Below are 18780 nucleotides of genomic sequence, written 5' to 3'. Positions count from 1 at the left end.
TAAGGGAAAAAAAAAAGTGAAAAGCAAATGGGACCTCAGCAAAGTACTGACTAGGTATGGTTTCTGGTTCCTGTGTTTGCAACATAACTGCAGAGGCCCGCTTAACAGACACACAGCGTGCGACAGCATTTAGCATTGGCCATTCTTAAAATGGGAAAATACGGTTAAACCACACGTCTGTAAACATCTATTACTCTTCTCCAGAAAGCTGCTATTGATTCTCTTCATTCTTTCAAGAAACATTCTGCCACTGATATTTTGAGATATCTGAATTTTTAAAAAAGCCATCCATAAAAAAAAAACTTTAAAAAACATAAACACCTGAAAAGCAGTCAACATTTTAAAACCTGTTGAGACTCTGGGTCTCTTTTCTTTAACTTTTTAAGTTAAATATAAAAAACAAAATAAAAACTATATCAAAGTATTTGTTACACAAAACTATGGTGAATCATAGCAAAATATCTACACCAAGCACACGCGGCTAGAGTAGTCTCCATGCCATCGAAATCGTTACTAACTACGGTTTTCATATATTTTGATCCGCTTTACCAATATTATTTCCTCTTTTATCATAATTTCATTACCCTTTATTAAAAAATAAATTTGAAAGAATAAATTGTATTCTGGCAAAATAATTTCAAATTAAAGTTTCTTACTTAAAAAACGAGGGCTACATTTTATAATGGGAAGGACTGGAAATAATATCTTAGTGCTAACAATAATCTCATATTAAATAAAACAAAGGTGTGTAGTTCTAATTACAATCTTACTGATAATTAATAAACACGTAACATAGATAATTAATAAACACGTAACAGGTAAAGTAACGCAGGTCAACACCAAGCAACGTCTACTAAATTAGAAGAGAATTAGCCTCAGAAGCATCAGGGACTCTACACTTCTGCTATAATTTAAAAAAAATGCAAAGACACAAGACAAAATGCACTTATTACTTTTAGCATGTTAAAAACAATCACATCCAAAAAGTATACAGATAAAAAATGTCATAGATAACATAGGAAAATAGTGCGTGTGTGTATATATATATATATATTTGGCATATATATATATAAATCTACAGTATTTACCACTGTTGATATATATATTTTTGGAGCAGCTCAGATGCCGCCATCATCAACTAAATTGTACAGCTTGGTTTTATTACACATCACAGAACCAGAGGTTAAACACTGGAAGTAATATCCTCAGCTACATCTTTATATACATTTATTTCTCAGCTTCCACATGATCTAAATCAAGAGCCCCATCATTTTCTCGGGATTTTGTTTAGCATCAGTGTAGTGTTTAGCTTTAATACACTTGAATTTGTTTTGACATTTAATAACATTATTACTAAGTTGATTAAAATTACATTAGACTCATTATATACATAAAAATCACTGTCACATTCACTAGCTAAACCAATATTACTTTGATTTTAAAAGACATATTTTTGTACCTTGAAAGCTTAAAGCCCCAGCTTGCAACAGGAAGAACCAGCAATGTTATGTTTTCTAATTCTCTACTATTCAAATGTGAGCAAAGAAATGTGGAAAACAAGCTCTCTGATTAAACACAAGGCCGTGCTTTGTGGGAATCCCCAAAACTTCGCCAGTATCTTGGTAACTTTAGTGTAACAATATTTTTAAAAACATCCCTGCTTCCTACGCTCCATGAACTTGAATTTGTTTTCTCTGAAGCAGAAAAAAGAATTTTGAAAGTATGAAAGTCATATTTTTTTAAAGATCAAAATTCTAGGCTCCTAATAATTAGGATTTTTGAAAAACAATTTGAACATGGATACGTCCAGTGATATCCACTTCTATACAGAAAGACTGGCAGAGAAAGATCTCGTGCAGGACCACCGTGAGGGCCCCCTGACGTGAGCCCCTGCATGGAGTGAAGGGGCAGAGGCGAGAAGGAACCTAGCTGCTATCCTGCTGTCCGTGTGGGTGCCGGGTCATCAGTAAAGGATGACCTGGTGGAGGCGTCCCCAGGGGAGCTCCGGAGTCTGCTCAGAGCTTTGCAGGAGTCAGACCAGAGCCAAGGGGCACACACGCGCGACGACTCGCCTCGGGAAGTGGATGCTCTGAGCGTTGCACCTTTGGCCATAAACTTACGTTAACTGCCTTAATTTTAAGCACCATTAAATGGCTATCCTTTCACTCCGAAGTCTTTAATTTTCAGACTGATAAAGAAAAGGGCGGCCACTGAAGGCGAATGATAAGCATTCTGTGAGCTGCTGCACTAAACAAGTCAGCATAGACTCTACAGTCAGGTCAGGACCTGGACTGAGGAAATGGGGGAGACTGGACTAACAGACAATTTAACGAAAAGACGAACAACGGCTTATTCCAGGGATCTCGATTAAAAGCACATTTTAAAAATGTTTCTTCAGTTCTGTGTCCAAATACGTATGCATCGATGCCTATAACTATTAAAAGATGTTTTACTACATAGAGCTTAAAAAATATTCTAGTTGTTCAGTGCTTCGTAACATTAGTCAAAATAGAATGGGCCAATAAGAGTAAAACCGCTCAGGTTTTGGGGGAAGATACCAATGGAGCTGAGGAACGAGAGATCATTGTGTGTGCACCCCTAAACGCTATTGCTGTGTTTCCAGGTTCAGTGGTGATGCGATTCAAAATGCTCCTCTTAAGCACATCTACGCGGGGATGAAAACATCTCCGTAGATTTTTTGTTACTAACATACAGCAGAACTGTGCGAGTTGTTTACAATAGTAGAAAATACTGCTTTGGCAATCATCGACATAGCAACTGTATTCCATACGGTTTCTGTTCACTTGGCGTGAGCGAGGGCACACAGCGGTCTCACAGCAACACTGACTCTTGAACAGAAAGCCCGTCCCGGTTTCTGTAGTGGTAGGCTGGCGGCGAGGGCCCTGAATACTGACACCTGGACGGGCTGGCACCCTCGACAGCTGGCGAGGTTCTGTACCGCACTGGACTGTCGACGGAGACTGCGGGCAGGTCGTGGGCCTGGAAGGGCACGTGCTGAAAGGCGGGGTATTTCGGGAAACCGCTCACGTGGCCACGGCTGGCGTCTGGAGGCCACGATGGGCCGTGCATCTCAGGTTTGTACCTGTAACTCACTTCGGACCACTTTCTGTGGTCTGGCAAATAATCCACGGGAGGAATGATGAATTTTCCGTTCTTTGGTGACCCTGCATTGCCCGAGTAGCCCCCGGCACCAGTCTCAGCAGGAAGGACTTCAATGCGACTAGACGGCAGGACGATGGGCGCGGGCCGGCCGTAGGCCTTCTCAGGGGAAAACCCCACGGACAGAGTGGAGCCGTACGGCCTCCGGGAAGGGTTCCCCTGAGCCCCGGGGCTGAACGGTGGGGACGCGAAGCTGCTCTGAGCAGCGGGCGTGTGCTTTGGAGAACTCCCGTGGTAGACAGGGGGGTTGCTGTAAGACGGCGGGAGCACCGGCCCGCGCTCCTCCCCTTCCAGCTGGGACGGGTACCTGGCGTGCCCGGGAGGCGGCACTGTAAAAGTAAACCTGCTGGCTACTTTGGAGGGGCTAGGGCTGGCCTCGGCGTGCTTTCTCGGACTGCTGGGGTACCCGGCGTCCCGGGGGCTCTGAGAGTAAGCTCTCTCTAGAGCACCCTCCACAGCAGTTCCCACCTCATTTTCCGTCCCAGGGACATTATCATACTGCGAGGCGGTGGAGCCGCGCTTCCCGTCGTCCGCGTCCAAGACCTTGATCTTCTGCCTCCCGTTGGGCGCGCGAACGTCAGCAGAGCCTGGCGCGGTGACCGGGAGGGTGGGGTGCACTGCCCTGCTGTGTCCTTCCAAGGCGTACTGGGCAGTTCTTTCCAGGGCGCCCGTGTCTGACGGCTTCTTCCATTTGGGCACAAACTCCTTCCTGACATTCGAAGTGGCATTGCTATTCTGGTTAGCAGTCGCGTGGTTATATTGCTTGGAACTGTCCTGCAGACCCGAAGAAAGCTTTTTTGGAAACTCGGCCTCATCTTTCAGCTTTTTGCTGTCCTCGTCTACCGACTTCCGCCTCAGCTGCCTGCCTCTTTCCGGCGTCCCGGTTCTGCTCGGGTGGTGCGGGGAGTGCTCGTGCTTCTTGGAGGGCGACGCTCCACTTTCTCTCCTGCCGCTCGTGTGGGGACTGGGCCTGCCGACACTCCTCTGTCCATTACTCAGCTGAGTCAGGCCGCCAGACTGAACTTCCGGCGGAAGCTGCCCCAGAGGCTTCTTTGGATATTCATCCTCTTTACCTAAGGAAAGATACGTGCACAGGTAAATCAAAGGCACGAGCAGATTGCATCCAACCTAAGAAGCCCATTATTAGTAACTGCACACTTTTCACACATGCACTGAAGAACACACACAGGCTGCCTTTAAAACTTTATAGAAATGTGTTTTATGGAAAACTATGCATAGATTTCAAAAATTCTTTACACCAAAATAAATTTGCTTTTCATTCCATTTTCCCCACAACCTCTTTCAAGTGCCTTTTACACCACATATCTCTATACTACACAATTTTAGAGCTGATGAGAAGTATTTTTTTAGAGATACTGATATTAAATCTCAAAATCTCATAGCCAGTGTGTGCGTGAAAACTTACAGGTAAGGTTCATGCAACTCTATCATATGCCATGCATTTTGTAAAAGCATATGGTACAAGCTTTTTCAATAATGCAAAACTGATACTCCTATTTTTATCTCTAACATCATCAGCAGTTTAAGTAGTTCTCACTTTAACACACCTCAACTGAAATGGTTTTAGAATCTCAGTAAAACTTTTTCAAGCATTCTGCCAAACATAAACGTCAACTGCTGACCAACTACGGTCTCAAAGTTGTCCCATAAATAGATTATTATCATCCTCATCTTAACTGTCTCCCACAGTACAATTTTCTGATAAAAAGAAAAATGTGCTTTTTGTCTGAAAGCTGACATTCTAAAAAATCCTAATTTAAATGTAATAATAAGAAAAAGAATTTTAAAAAGACAATCAAATTGGGTAGCTTTAGGTTTCAAATAATTAACAGAATATTCATGAGGAATTGAAGAATGGCATAACAAATTGGTCACTTAGTAAACAGAGTGTAAAAAAATTGTTCATTACTATATATATATATATATATATATATATATCCAGTAACCATCACCTTGAAAAAAGGAAGATTCACTTATAGGAATTCCATGTTTTTCACCTGTTATTACAAAAGAATATATTGCCACTTAAAAACCAGTTTTGTTCTCCTCAAATCCCCCATTTGTCCACTGCACTGCTTCAGGCACTGTGCCAAACAACGGGACGTTAGTGACAAGCACATAGACATGGTCTTTGTGTTGCTACTGCTCACAGTGTCGGTGACAAAAGTTTCCTTATTTATCCTCACACAATTCTCCTGGAAAAGAAATTCAATGGTCTTTTGTGGGGTGGGGAGGAAACAGAGAATGAGGAAGAAACACTAGCTTCTGAATGATTACACTACTGTCAGAGTAACTGAGCTAAAAATAACCTTAATACTCTTCCAATTCCACAGCACTAAAACTTGTAGGGGAAAAAAAGCAGGCTTTTTTTTTCAAGCTGTGAAACCCCATACTACAAAGCAAATATAAACAAAGCCACTCTAGTCAAGGTGGGAAGGCCCCTGGCTCCTCTCAGGCCCCCTTCTGCTCTTCCGTCAGGGGCAGCTCCTTGGAGTCCATGGGCTCCAGACAGATCTCGTTTCTCCTTGTGTTTTCTAGAAGGGCAGGCAGTGTCTCAGAGGTCACGGTGGCAGGAACTGAATGAACACCTGCACCGCTACCCCAGTTCACTGTTGTCTCCTACTGTGCCATTTTCATCAAGCCCCAGAGAAACTTCCGATGAGTTTTACCTGAATTTAATTTTACTTCGAAAATATCTACACAAACTATTTTATATATTTGAAAGCACAGATGCACCAGTATTGGGGGCAATGACAGTTTATTGCATTCATTCATCCATTCAACAAAGCATAATGTAACTATTAGGTACTGGCTACACAAGGACATTACGAGACAGGTGAAGTCTCTGTTCTTCCAGACCTCATATTCTTACTGTGCATAGTGCTGTGAAGACAAGTGTGAAAAGTAATGAAAACCATCGTGGGTGGGATGAGCATTTGGTGCACAGGTTAAGATGCCTCTTTAGTGCCAGCACTATGGTGAACCAGGTAAAAAGCCTCCTTCTGCGGCACCAGCATCCCATATGGGTGCCAGTTCTAGTCTTGGCTGCTCCTCTTTCAATCCAGCTCTCTGCCTGGGAAAGCAGTAGAAGATGGCCCAAGTCCTTGGGCCCCTGCACCTGTGTGGGAGACCTGGAGGAAGCTCCTGGCTCCTGGCTTTGGATCAGCCCAGCTGTGGCTGTTTCAGCCATTTGGAGAGTGAACCAGTGGATGGAAGACCTCTCTCTGTGTCTCTCCCTCTGTCTGTAACTCTAACTCTCAAATAAGTAAATAAATAAATAAATAAAATCTTTTAAAAAAAAATGCCACTTTTGGTGCCCATATTCCATGTCAGAGTGCCTGGTCTGAGTCCCAGCTCCATTTCCAATCCAGCTGCTGCTAATACACACTCTGGGAGCCAACAGGTGATGGTTCAAGTATGTGGGTCCCTGTCACCACAACAGAGGCCAAAACAGCCTAGCCCTGGCTGTTGCAAGCAACCGGGGTGTGAACCAGCAAATGGAAGACCTCTCTCTATCACTCTGCCTTTCAAGTAAATAAAATATATATTTAAAATAATGAGGGTGGCACAGAGCAGGGAACCAGAGAATGGCCAGGGTAAGGTCCAAGGACAGGCAGAGTCACATCACACAGGGCCCTGGAGACTATGGTGAGGCCCTCCAACTTTGTTCTGAGTTAGATGCACCTTAACACAGGCTTTTCAGCAAGAGAGTTATGTGAGCAGCTGTCTGTCATGGAAGGGTCACTTACAAAGGCAGACTGCGGGAGTAAGTAATGATCATGACACCACCACCAACAGCTAACACCAAAGGACTCACAGGCAAAGCTGCAGTCAGTACTATTTTCCTTACTTCACCGATGAGAAAACTAAGGCAGAGATTAACACGCTCAAGGGCCTACAGCTAAGGTGGCCAGCCCAGAACTGAAACCCAGAGCACATTCCAGGCCTTGGCTATTTACTCCTAAACTGTACCGTGCTTCTCAGGTGGATATTTAAAGTGGAGTCTACATGTGTGCTCAGTGCGTTAGACAGGAACTGCGAGAGGATGAGCAGAGCGAAGGCTCACTTCTGACTCAAAAACAGGCAAAGCAGCTGGCAAGACCAACACTGTCCTTGTATCTTTTTGTGATAAAGATATTTTATGACATGTGAACAAACTATTTTAAGTGAAAAGTCAAACTTTAAAACGCTTGTCAATGAGAAAACTTTTCAACATTTTTTATGAATGTTATACGTGAAATGACCTGACACACTTCACGTTAGTTTCTGACTAGTCAATTAAAATATATGGAATTGGGGCCGGCACTTTGGCGCAGCGGGTTAACCCTCCACCTGTGGCGTGGCATCCTATATGGGTGCCGGTTCTAGTCCCGGCTGCTCCTTTTCCAATCTAGCTCTGTGCTCTGATCTGGGAAAGCAACAGCAGAAGGCCCAAGTCCTTGGGCCTCTGCACCCACGTGGGAGACCAGGAAGAAGCTCCTGGCTCCTGGTTTTGGATCGGTGCAGCTCCAGCCGTTGTGGCTATTTGAGGAGTGAACCATCGGATGAAAGACTTCTCTCTCTGTCTCTCTCTCTGTCTGTAACTCTACCTCTCAAATGAATAAATAAAATATTTAATATATATATATATATGGAATTCAGAAAGCTGACTTAAATATAGCCCAAGTCAAGAATATTCACAAGCAGCTATTCAGCTGATTAGGTTATAAACAAGAAATGAGATCTGTCTAGTAGCCCTCAGAATTTGTTATCAGCTTATAAACAGCTATCCATTTAGTCCCATCTAAGCATATGAATTCAATCTTCCCTGTCCAGGGGTGGGGAACATCCGTGAAATAATTTCAGCTGGCCTTTCCAAGGCAACTACAGGCGGGACTCAAAGTTCAATACATCTACAGCAGGCTAATTTTTAAGGTGATAATTTTGTATGGCCCGTAAATGAGGTTATACATATCCAAATAGCCACTGGCAGAAAAAAAGTTTCCCCACTCTTGAAGCAAATAAACACCAGCAAACAAATCATAAAGCAGATATGAAAATCAAGGTAATAAAAATAATTATGTCCTTTGTTTTAGTCCTCACTTTCTGACAACTTTCTAAGGGCAGAATATAGTAATGTGATTGGCTAATTTAATGGCGAGTTGCAATTTCATCAGAATATATCAGCTGGGGCCGGCTCTGTGGCATAGCAAGTTAAATTGCTGCCTGCAGTGCCGTCATCCCATATGGGGGCCAGTTTGATTCCTGGCTGCTCCACTTCCAATTCAGCTCCCCTCTAATGGCCTGGGAAAGCAGTGGAGTATCACCCAAGTCTTTGGGCCCCTGCACCGATGTGGGAGACCTGGAAGAAGCTCCTGGCTTCAGCCTGGCTCAGCCCTCGCCGTTGCGGCCATTTGTGGAGTGAACCAACAAATGAAAGACCTCTCTCCCTGTGTCTCTCCCTGTCTCTGAAACTCTGCCTTTCAAATAAAATAAATAAATCTTAATATATATATCAGCCAGTCACCAGAACACCCTTATCAGGTTGGCAAGTGGGAATCTTACAAAAAGCATAACTGTTAGAAAGCAAAGCAAAACTGCGGCATGAAAGAGTGCCTTCAAGACGTGCTGTCACAGGGACGAGATCAGATTCCACGCAGAGTTACCCGTTCAGAGCCTCGGAGCCACTCCCCTCCCTGCCACACCCGGCTTCCGGCAGCCAGCATGAAGAATCATTAACTTCGTTAGTTCATATGAAATAATTTAACATGTTTTTAGAAGGGATGGATTTCACCTGGCACCACCACTGCCCCTGCTCTCCCTGAACAGAGGTGAAAGCTCCAGATGCTTGTCTCATCTCAGAATGCAGATGCTCAGGTTCCGTCTTCACTGTGTATGAATCCACAAGTCATAAAACACCATTCATCTGAAATCAGGTGTTTCAAAGGGGAGCTTCCTAAGGACTACATTCTAAATCTCAAAACTGCTTTGGTTGACTAAAAACAAATGTTAGGGCTGCCTTTCTCTGCCAGCAAAGAGTCACACACTTCACTACATATGATCATTGCTCATATGGTCCCAGCACACTGTCCATGCCAACAATGCAATGAAACCAAAACGGTAATTCAAAATTACATAACCATGGCAAAAATGCGAAGTGAACATAACAAACATGGAAGTAGACACAGGCAGTAACAAATCTGTAGGCACATCTAGGCTTCCGGCACTTGGCAGATTCCTGTATGCCATTTCCTAAGTGTTAATGCTCACCAACTTACTTTTGGGAATGGTCAATTTGAGGTTGGCTTCCATATGTACTTTCCAGACACACTCAGCTACAGTTACTTACTGACAATGAAGAAGATGAAATTATACCCTTTTAAGTGTAGCAACCCAGAATTTAGCAATATTCTAGGTAATTGAACCAGAGAAAAATGGATGATTACTTCTCTTATCTGGAACACTGCAGTAGAAAATGGATCAGCTATGCTGGCAGTCCTTTGGCTCTGCTGGCCCTTTTCACAGACACTGCTCCCCAAATGTTGTTAACCTGAGTATTTCCAAGGCCTAGTCCACAGCAACAAGCTAACCCAAGTTCAGATCCCACCTCTGTCCCTAACAGGCTGTGTGAACTTAGACAAGTTTATGTAATCTTTCTGAGTTTCCCATTTCTCATTTACAAATGAAGATGGTAATATATATTTTATAGAATTGCTGGGAAAATTGGAGTCATTATATAAAAAATCTAGTGTATTTCCCAGCATATCCTGGATGCTTGGTAACTGGTTTTTATTATTACACCTTTATATATAGTTGTTTTTGAACAAGTTCAATGAGGTGCTTTGTGTTGATTCTCACCCATTTGTTTTACTCTGACTCTCCATTTCAACCTGAGCTCTCCATGGAACTCAATGTTACTTTTAACTCCCTCTGCAATGTTATCCACAAATCTAAACATCATGCTATCAATGCTTTTATCCAAGTGATTGATAGCAAATACTGAAAAAGGAAGGACCAAAGCTAAAGCACCTTCAACTTCTCTGAAATGTAAAAGAACTCTTAAAAAATCAATAATAAAATGAAGCACACCATGTAGAAAAAAAAATAAATTACAGACTGGTCAGGAAATTCATGGAATAAACAGAGCAGATAAACAGAAAACTAAATAATGGACGTGAAATTTATTCATCCTTTAATTTACTTAGTTTTTGTACACAATTTTTGATCCTTTAAGAGATGACAACAAATCTTGGTTTTCTACTGTTATGTGAGAACATTAGGCCCCAGCAACACTCATGCATGGAGAAATAAAAGTGCTGCAGTTTAAAAAAAAAAAGTTATCCAATTTGACAAGGCACACTTGGGTTTTTGATCTAGCAATTCCACCTCTAGGAATTTACTCTAAAACAATAATTAAAAATATACAAAATATCTCCTATATGGATGTTCAAAACTGTATTATTTTAAAAACTGCTTGAGGCCAGTATTGTGGCAAAGCAGGTTAAACCACCACTCGTGATGCCAGTATCCCATATGAGCTACGTTTCAAGTCTTATTCACTCCACTTCCAATCCAGCTCTCTGCTAATACAGCTGAGAAAGCAGTGGAAGACAGTCTAAGAACTTGGGCTTCTGCCTAAACAATGACGAAGTTTGTGGACTCAAGAGATTTCCATAGCTTTGGCAACTCATGACAAGAGCCTTGGGTGATCACTGACATCATACATAAGAGTGTCAATTGTTAAATCAACAACAGGAGTCACTGTGCACTTGCTCCCCATGTAGGACCTCTGTCCTTAATGTGTTGTACTATGAGAATTAACAGTACAACTAGTCTTCAAACGGTACTTTATACTTTGTGTGTCTATGTGGGTGCAAACTGATGAAATATTTACTTACTATATAAAAATAATTAAAAATGAATCTTAATCAAGAATGGGATGGGAGAGGGAGTAGGAGGTGAGATGGTTTGAGGGTGGGAGGGCGGGTATGGGGGGAAGAACTGCTATAATCCGAAAGTTGTACTTACGAAATTTATACTTATTAAATAAAAGCTTTCTATTAAAAAAAAAAAAGAACTTGGGCCCCTGCTACCTACATGGGAGCCCCAGATGGAGTCCTGGGCTCTTGGCTTTAGCCTGGTCATTGCAACCATTTGGGGAGTAAACCAGCGGATAGAAGATTTCCCTCCCTGACTCTCCCTCTCTCTCTAATGCTGTCTTCCAGATAAATAAAGGTGAAATTAAGTGACAATTTCAGATAAAAAATCTGGTAAAGTAAGTTATGGAAGATAAAATAAACCTGTATAAGTCTATTGTCATGTTAATGCCTTTTGCTTACATTAACCAGTAGAAAAGTAAGTTATAAACAGTATGTATAGTATCATCTCATGTATTATGAATGATATATAGGTATAAACTTCTATTTGTCTATACAAGTGGCTATAAGGAATAATACTAATAGTGGTTAACACCAGAAAGCACTTTTAGATCAAATAATAATTATTTTTGCTTAACTACTACATAATCTGTCTACTACAAACATGCATTGCTTGCTCAATAAAAAAGTATAAAGTTTAAAAGTAAATAATACTCTTTAATAAGTAGAATATTAATAGAATACTAATCTGTAGTTTTGGTGTATGATTTGTAAAACAACATTTTTAACTGATTACCCAAAGGACTTTGTGAAATGCTTTATTTCTATCTGAATACACTAGGTCAATAGCATTGATTCACTAAATGAGCAATCTTAATAAAAACACAAAATCATATTAATCAGATATGACATTCCCAATGTGGCCATGATTAATGATCACATTCTTTGCTTTCCAAGCACTCAAAAATCCATTTTCCAACTAATCTATCTATTGATTCTTGCTTCAGATAGACCTCACATTTACTGATCTGTGATTTATATTATACAACTTCTATGTCTTCTAAACAGGTTAAACGTATTTTTCTCAAACACTCATCTGGCTCCACAGTTTTCAAAGATGACTGACAACCACCGGACCTCATCTGTAAGTTCCTCTATCAGAGGGCTGTTCCAGGACATGCTCACTCGCAACAAATAGCTGGCCTTTTAGTCATAGTTCAGCTTCATTAGGCTTCATGGTGCTCTTACCAATACTTCTACAAATTTTTCCCATTCTAAAATTCTTTTTTTTTTTTTTTTTTTTTTTTTGCTGAAAACATGGAAGTAACACATATCAAGAATAATGTCTGCCTTCAAAATGGATCCCAGTGGCCCCTCAGTTCACTAGTTATTCTCTTCCCAAAAGAAGGAGTCACTTTCCTGGCATTAGTTACACTGTCGGGGTAGGGGAGAGAGTGAAGAAGGGAGCCACCAGAGGGTTTGATAAAGGGAAAATGTGGTGGGTGAGATTACAGTAACAACCACAACTCTAGAGCGGAGGGGGAAGAAGGTGGCCGGAGAAGAAAGAAAACTGAAAGAGACAGCTGAGCACCTCTGGAGCAAAGACTGCCTCGCAGACTACACTATGGTGCAATATCCTCAGATGCTCAATCCAATGCCCTTTAAATGCATCGAAGATTCATCGGGACACGCGGTAACCTGTGTGTTACAGATGTAAGTCATGTATTTCTCAGGAGGAGGAAAAACCTGAGAAGGAACGGAGTGACAGAGGAGATCAGGCAAGGGAATGCGTCTTCATGTACAGAGGAGATTTAATTTTGCCATATAAAGGGCAAGAAAACATTTACCTTAACACTGGCCTATATTTAAGTCATGTTAGAATTAACAACAAATTCAACATGCCCCATTATTTGAGTGGGTAAGAGGTCAAATTGCACCCTAAGAGGAAAAACATCTCAGGCTACTCCCAAAAATTCAAAAGCAGCATCTGAAAGATTCTTCATGGTAGCCCACAGTACATTTCCCTTCCCTCTGTGGACCACCGCGAGTTCTACTTCTACCGTACTTCTTCCCACAATATCTGAAATAGTAATAGAATGACAGGGAAGGTGCTGACAAAATACACACTCATTCATGCATAATTCATGTGAATTAGAGAATGGCACACTGTCCTTATAGGCAGGTCATAAACACACTGGTTATCAACACCCATGGTCCATGTGTCACAGGGCTTGGGAGTGGTGGTGGCAGGGAATCCAGTACAGACAAATTAACACTCTAGCTAATTAGTTCCTGAATGACAACTGTTCATTGGGAACCAGAAGCACATGGTAACTACTTCAAAGGTATAAAACCATTTAAAGGATACGGCTTCTTTGCCTCCATAAAGATTTTCAATAAGGAAGAGAGAAATACAGAGTTAACTAATATACATGGTTTAAAAGCCCCAGTTTCAAGGGCAGTGAAGGAAGCTAGGCTAGGAGGCACTGCTCGGTGGAGAGGCACCCGTACCGGTGCCAGGGCCAGGCTGCAGGGTTGCGCTTTGCTTAATTTCAGTATCAACTCACTCGCCTGCTTCGTGGTGATCTGTGACCAGGATGCGTGCTGAGTGCTAACACGCCTAACCAACAGACGGCCCATGAAGCTAGGATCAACTTCTACCATAAATACCTGTTGCCAGATGACACTGCAGGATTAGGCCCCACACAAGTCACTTCCCTAACTCACCCCAAACCTCTGGATAGTGTGAAATTGGCAGTAATGCTGTTCACCTCTCTGGGAGGAGGCTCTATGGGGCGCCCAAGCCAGCACCACCTGCAGAGGAAAGCTGTGCCTTCCAGGAGCAGGAGCATGAGCAGGGTGAGAGCAGGAGTGAGAGGAGCAAGCAGACATCCGGGGAAGAAGTGGGGAGAGAAGGATGGGGGACAGGGAGGAGGGGGACAGGTCCCGGGAGGCAAATAACGGAGTGGACCAGAAAGAGGGAAGCAGAGGTGACAGGAACAGTGAAGCCCAAGACAGAGGTGCCACAGACAACCTAGGACGAGCGGGGACATGCTGGTGAGCTCAAACCAGACCAGGGTAAAAGCCTCTCAAACACAAGGCCTCTGTCCCTGGGCCAGCTCATCTCTGCGGTCGTTAACTAAGGTCGTTAACATATCTGACTGCCTTGGGAAGGCGATTTTTGATTAGCTACTCAACTTGCATGGAAGGGCAAATGCCACCATCACTAATATTTTCATAAGACGCTAAATACTCTCTACTTGTTTTCTCTCTCACAAAAATAGATCCAAGCAAAACATGAAGCATTTTAGTACAATCTTTTTTAGAACTATTTCAACCTTGAACTACCCCACCCACCCTACCACACACACTGTATACATGGCCTTTGGTTTACAGATTTACTTTCACATTTAAGCAACTTATTGTAACTAACAGATTCAAGCCTGACGTCAAAACATTCAGCTAAATGTAGGCAGTAAGTATTACTATTTACTATCTATGCTTTTGTACAAGGCTTCTTTTCAAGACACAGCAATGCTTTTTTCCTCTTCAGTAAAATGAAAGTTTACTGATTTCCCCCTTAAAAGGTAGGAAGTTGGGCTGGTGCTGTGATACAGTGCATTCAGGCCCTGACCTGCAGTGCCAGCATCCCATATAGGCACTGGTTCAAGTGTCGGCTGCTCCACTTTCAATTCAGCTCTCTGCTATGGCCTGGAAAAGCAGTGGAAGATGGCCCAAGTCCTTGGGCCCCTGTACCCATGTGGGAGACCCAAAGAAGCTTCTAGCTCCCAGCTTTGCATTGGCTCAGCTCCAGCCATTACGGCCATTTAGGGAGTGAACCAGCAGATGGAAGACCTCTCTCTGTGGCTCTACTTCTCCCTGTAACTCTTTCAAATAAATAAAATAAATATTTAAAAAATAATAAAAATAAAGAGGTAGGAAACACCACATTTCCTATCAGATATAACATACAATGTTTTTCATCAAAATAACTCATCGGGGATGTTTTTCACTGATGTGTGATTATCTGCAGTGGTGAGAATTTTACAGCAGTGCTAATAATGACAATAATCTGCTTCAAAAACATGTAACTGGACACATTTTAGAATAAAGAGAAAAATTTTTGATTTTTTTTAACATGTTTTTCTTTAAAACACCACCAGCACCACCACTACAAAAGTCAACTGTCCCTAAATAGGGAAAGAGTCCCTCTTAAATCCCTTCAGGCTTGTCAATCTTGAATCCTACTCTGGTCTCTGTCACCACCCAGTGGCCATCGCACTCAACTACATGACTTGCAGAAGAATTGCCTTGGGGGCATGAGCAGCTTTTTTGCATCCAACAAGATATATAATTACAGTAAAGTGTTCCCTTGTGAGCAGCATCCTACTTTTAAATTTCCACAACAGAATGCATGTACTCTGACTGTCCTGGCTGTTTTCAGTAAGAAGTAGTGGGAGACCTCGGTAAGGCAAATCATTCTATTATTCTATTGTTCTATCATCTGCTACTGGATCAAATAGCAAGTTCTTTTCTTAATTATTTATTTTTAAAGGCAGAAAGAAAGAGGTGGCAAGATCTGCTGGTTTACTCCCCAAGTGCCCCACAACAGCTGGGACTGGGCCAAGTCTACACCAGGAACAGGGAACTCTATCCAGGGCCCTCACAGGAGTGAAACCAGAGGATAGAAGATCGAGTCTTTCTCTCCCTCTCTGTCTCTGTAACTCCAACTTTCAAATAAATAAATAAATAGATCTTAAGACACAACAACAAACAAAAATACAGTGGTCAGAACTCCTGTGCCCATATCAAAGAGCCTGGGTCAAGTGCCCTGTCCACTCCCAGTCCCAGCTTCCTGCTAACACTCTCCCTGGGAGGCAGTCAGTAACTGCTCAAGCAGGGAGCTGCTGCCTCCCACAGAGACCCAGGCTGAGTTCCCGGTTCCCAGCTTCAGCCTGGCCTAGCCTTACCCACTGTGGGCATTTAAGGAGTGAACCAGCAGATGGAAGATCTCTTTCTTCCTGTCTCTCAAAAAGAAAAAAAGAGAAAAACCCACTTAAATCCTTAAAAAGTAGTGCCATTTTCTTTAAAAAACAATACATGATAAAATGGACTTCTTTATGTGTGTGGGGGTAATCACAATACAGAATGACCCACCACCCCAGAAACCTGCATTGTGCTAGCTTTTTATAGTTAGGAGGAATTTTTAATCTAAAAAACATATTAGAACTTACTTATTTACTAAAAGAATGTTGACTAAATGCCTACTCTATGCCAGGCACTATATTTGTGCTGGTGATACACAGGCAATGTCACTTTCCTCAAGGAACTTACTTGTCTAATTGAGGCATACAGACCAACCAGAGTGGTCAAACACTGGAAGTGTGAGGGTGAAAACATGCACAGGCACAAAATACCCAAATACAGGTGATCAGATTCTATGGTTCTGGGGTCTGACACTAGCTGAGAAGGCACCAGGAAGGTGGTGATGCTTAAGTCAAGTTGTGAAAATTAGGTAGAATGGGGCCAGGGCTGTGATGTGGCAGGTAAAGCCGCCACGTGCATTGCCAGCACCCAATTCCCCGCTAAAGGCCTGGGGAATGCAGCGGAGCATGGCCCAAGTACTTGGGCCCCTGCCACCCATGTGGGAGACTTGGATGAAGCTCCTGGATCCTGGCCTCAGCCTGGCCCAGCCCCGGTTGTTGTGGCCATCTGGGGAGTAAACCAGTGGATGGAAGATCTGTCTCTCTGTCTCTCCTCTCTCTTTAACACTTTGAAATAAATACATAAGCCTTAAAAGCAAAAAAGAAAGAAAACTATGCAGAATGGATGGCACACATAGAATTGCTAGGGGCATTCTTGAAGAAGCAGAGTCAAAGGTACACTCATGTAAAAGTGCAGCCCTATCCCCCTCCCATTACACTGGGACCTGTAAGTAGCAGTAGCTAGCATGGCATAATGGACAGCACTGTCTTTGGAATCAGGTCTGCGGTCAAACGAAAGGGCTATCACTTACAAGCTGTGTGACCTTGAGTCCATACTTAACCTCATCCATAAGCTGTAAGAATTATACTGATGGGAGAACACCCATGAAAACTATTCAGAATTAAGCTAAATGTCATTTAATGTAAGAACTACGGCCCTACCATATTAGAAGTAAACCTGAGAAGAAAACAGAATTCTACCAGGTTCAAGGTCTCTGAAACAATGAAGCAAAGGAGAAAGGCCAAAGAAATGCAAACTCCAACCTCCCAGGAGGGAACGCAGGCTTCCCTGAGAAAGCAGTTAGTGACACCCAGCTATAATCCAGAGTGTTCAGACTATTGATGAAACCATCCAATGGGCACCAACCTAGAGATACAGAAAGAGGGGCAGCCTGACAGCTATGGACACTGGTAGGAATTCAACTGGAGTCCTAGCTCACATTTCAACGGACTCAAAGTACCCCCAAAATTTATCTGGAAAAAGAACAACATTTCTAGAGTTCTAGACAAGTCCTGAAGATCTGGAAAACCAAGTCTGGAACAGTTAAAAAAAATCAAACACCACTTATTCTGTATTTTTTTTCCTGCTAAAAAATCTGTTTGTATTTAGTATTTTTTATAGTAATCTATTGGTTTTATTTATCTAAGCTTATTTGCATAATAGTGAGAACTTCATACAACAGTAAGAGTGAAGTTCATAGTATGAATTGTTTGGATAACACAGAGCACTTTTTATAGGCAATTGTCTAACGCACATTTTCTCTATTTAAACTGTTAGGACACTTTTTTTTACTGCCCATCAAAATACATTTATAAATAGAAAGAATTGGTATGGTAACAAGAGAAGCAATATTACATTTAACAGAAACTTCCAAAAAATTAATTGCAACATGATGCTGCAGGATCTACAAATAAATAATGAGGGCTAAATTGTGTTTCACATTTTCTTTTCTTTTTCAGAAAAAAATATGTAACAATGTGAATGAAAAAAATTACAGTGAACTTTTATTTCCAAAATAAAGACAAATCTGAATTACGGCAGTGCCATAGGATACAAGGCATTTGTTGGCATGGCATATGTCATCTTTAAACTGCATTCCGAAGTCTACAGTTCTTTTGTAACATACAACAGAGTAACAAACTCTATTTTTTTTTAAATAAGGGAGAGTTTCCAAACATCAGTGTGGAGTGTTACAGAAGTAATTAAAGGAAAGGAATTCATAGTCATAGAAGTTATAAAGCTTGTTTGAAGCTTCACAATAATTAAAAAATAAAAATCACTGGTATCATGCTTATGGGCACACACCTGGGTGTGTTCCATGAACACCAATTTTAATACCAAGCAATCCTTTGTAGTTAGTATTTTAAGTACTTTACATATCTATTTTTAGAAACTGGACAAGTTGGCCTTTTCGTATCAATTTAAAATATTTAAACGAGTCATTGATTTGAACCTTTGGTTTCAAAATTTATTTCTTTGAGAGGCAGAGAAAAAGAGGGCGAGCATTCCCATCTGCCAGTTTACCCCCCCAAACACCCCAACAGCTGGGGCTGTGCAGGCCAAAGCCAGGAGTCCCTAAATCAACTGGAGTCTCCAACATGGGTGGCAGGGAACCAACCACTTGAGCCATCAATGCTGCCTCCCCCAGGGTGCTCATTAGCAGGAAACTACAATTAGGAACAGCACTGGGACCCAAACCCAGGCATTCAGCCATGAAACGTGGGCATGCCAAGCAGTG

At 42.1% G+C, this 18780-nt stretch overlaps 1 protein-coding gene across 9 annotated transcripts in view; it reads right to left on the bottom strand.

Annotated features, from left to right (window-relative positions):
* Positions 1-564: 564 nt before the first annotated feature.
* Positions 565-18780, bottom strand: part of USP6NL (USP6 N-terminal like) — a 256503-nt gene continuing 238287 nt past the window's right edge. For all 9 annotated transcript variants that reach the window (XM_089311764.1, XM_051821561.3, XM_089311763.1 and 6 more), the window contains one exon: positions 565-4253. In XM_089311764.1, coding sequence (XP_089167890.1) covers positions 2833-4253 — 1421 coding nt within the window. In that variant the 3' untranslated portion in view covers positions 565-2832. The remainder of the gene's footprint in view (positions 4254-18780) is intronic.

This window comes from Oryctolagus cuniculus, chromosome 13 (assembly GCF_051225735.1).
Source record: "Oryctolagus cuniculus isolate XC-2025 breed Fujian yellow rabbit chromosome 13, ASM5122573v1, whole genome shotgun sequence".
In the NCBI taxonomy this organism is placed as follows: domain Eukaryota; kingdom Metazoa; phylum Chordata; class Mammalia; order Lagomorpha; family Leporidae; genus Oryctolagus; species Oryctolagus cuniculus.
Note: the sequence above shows the minus strand (reverse complement) of the source record. Positions and strands in the feature narration are given on the sequence as shown.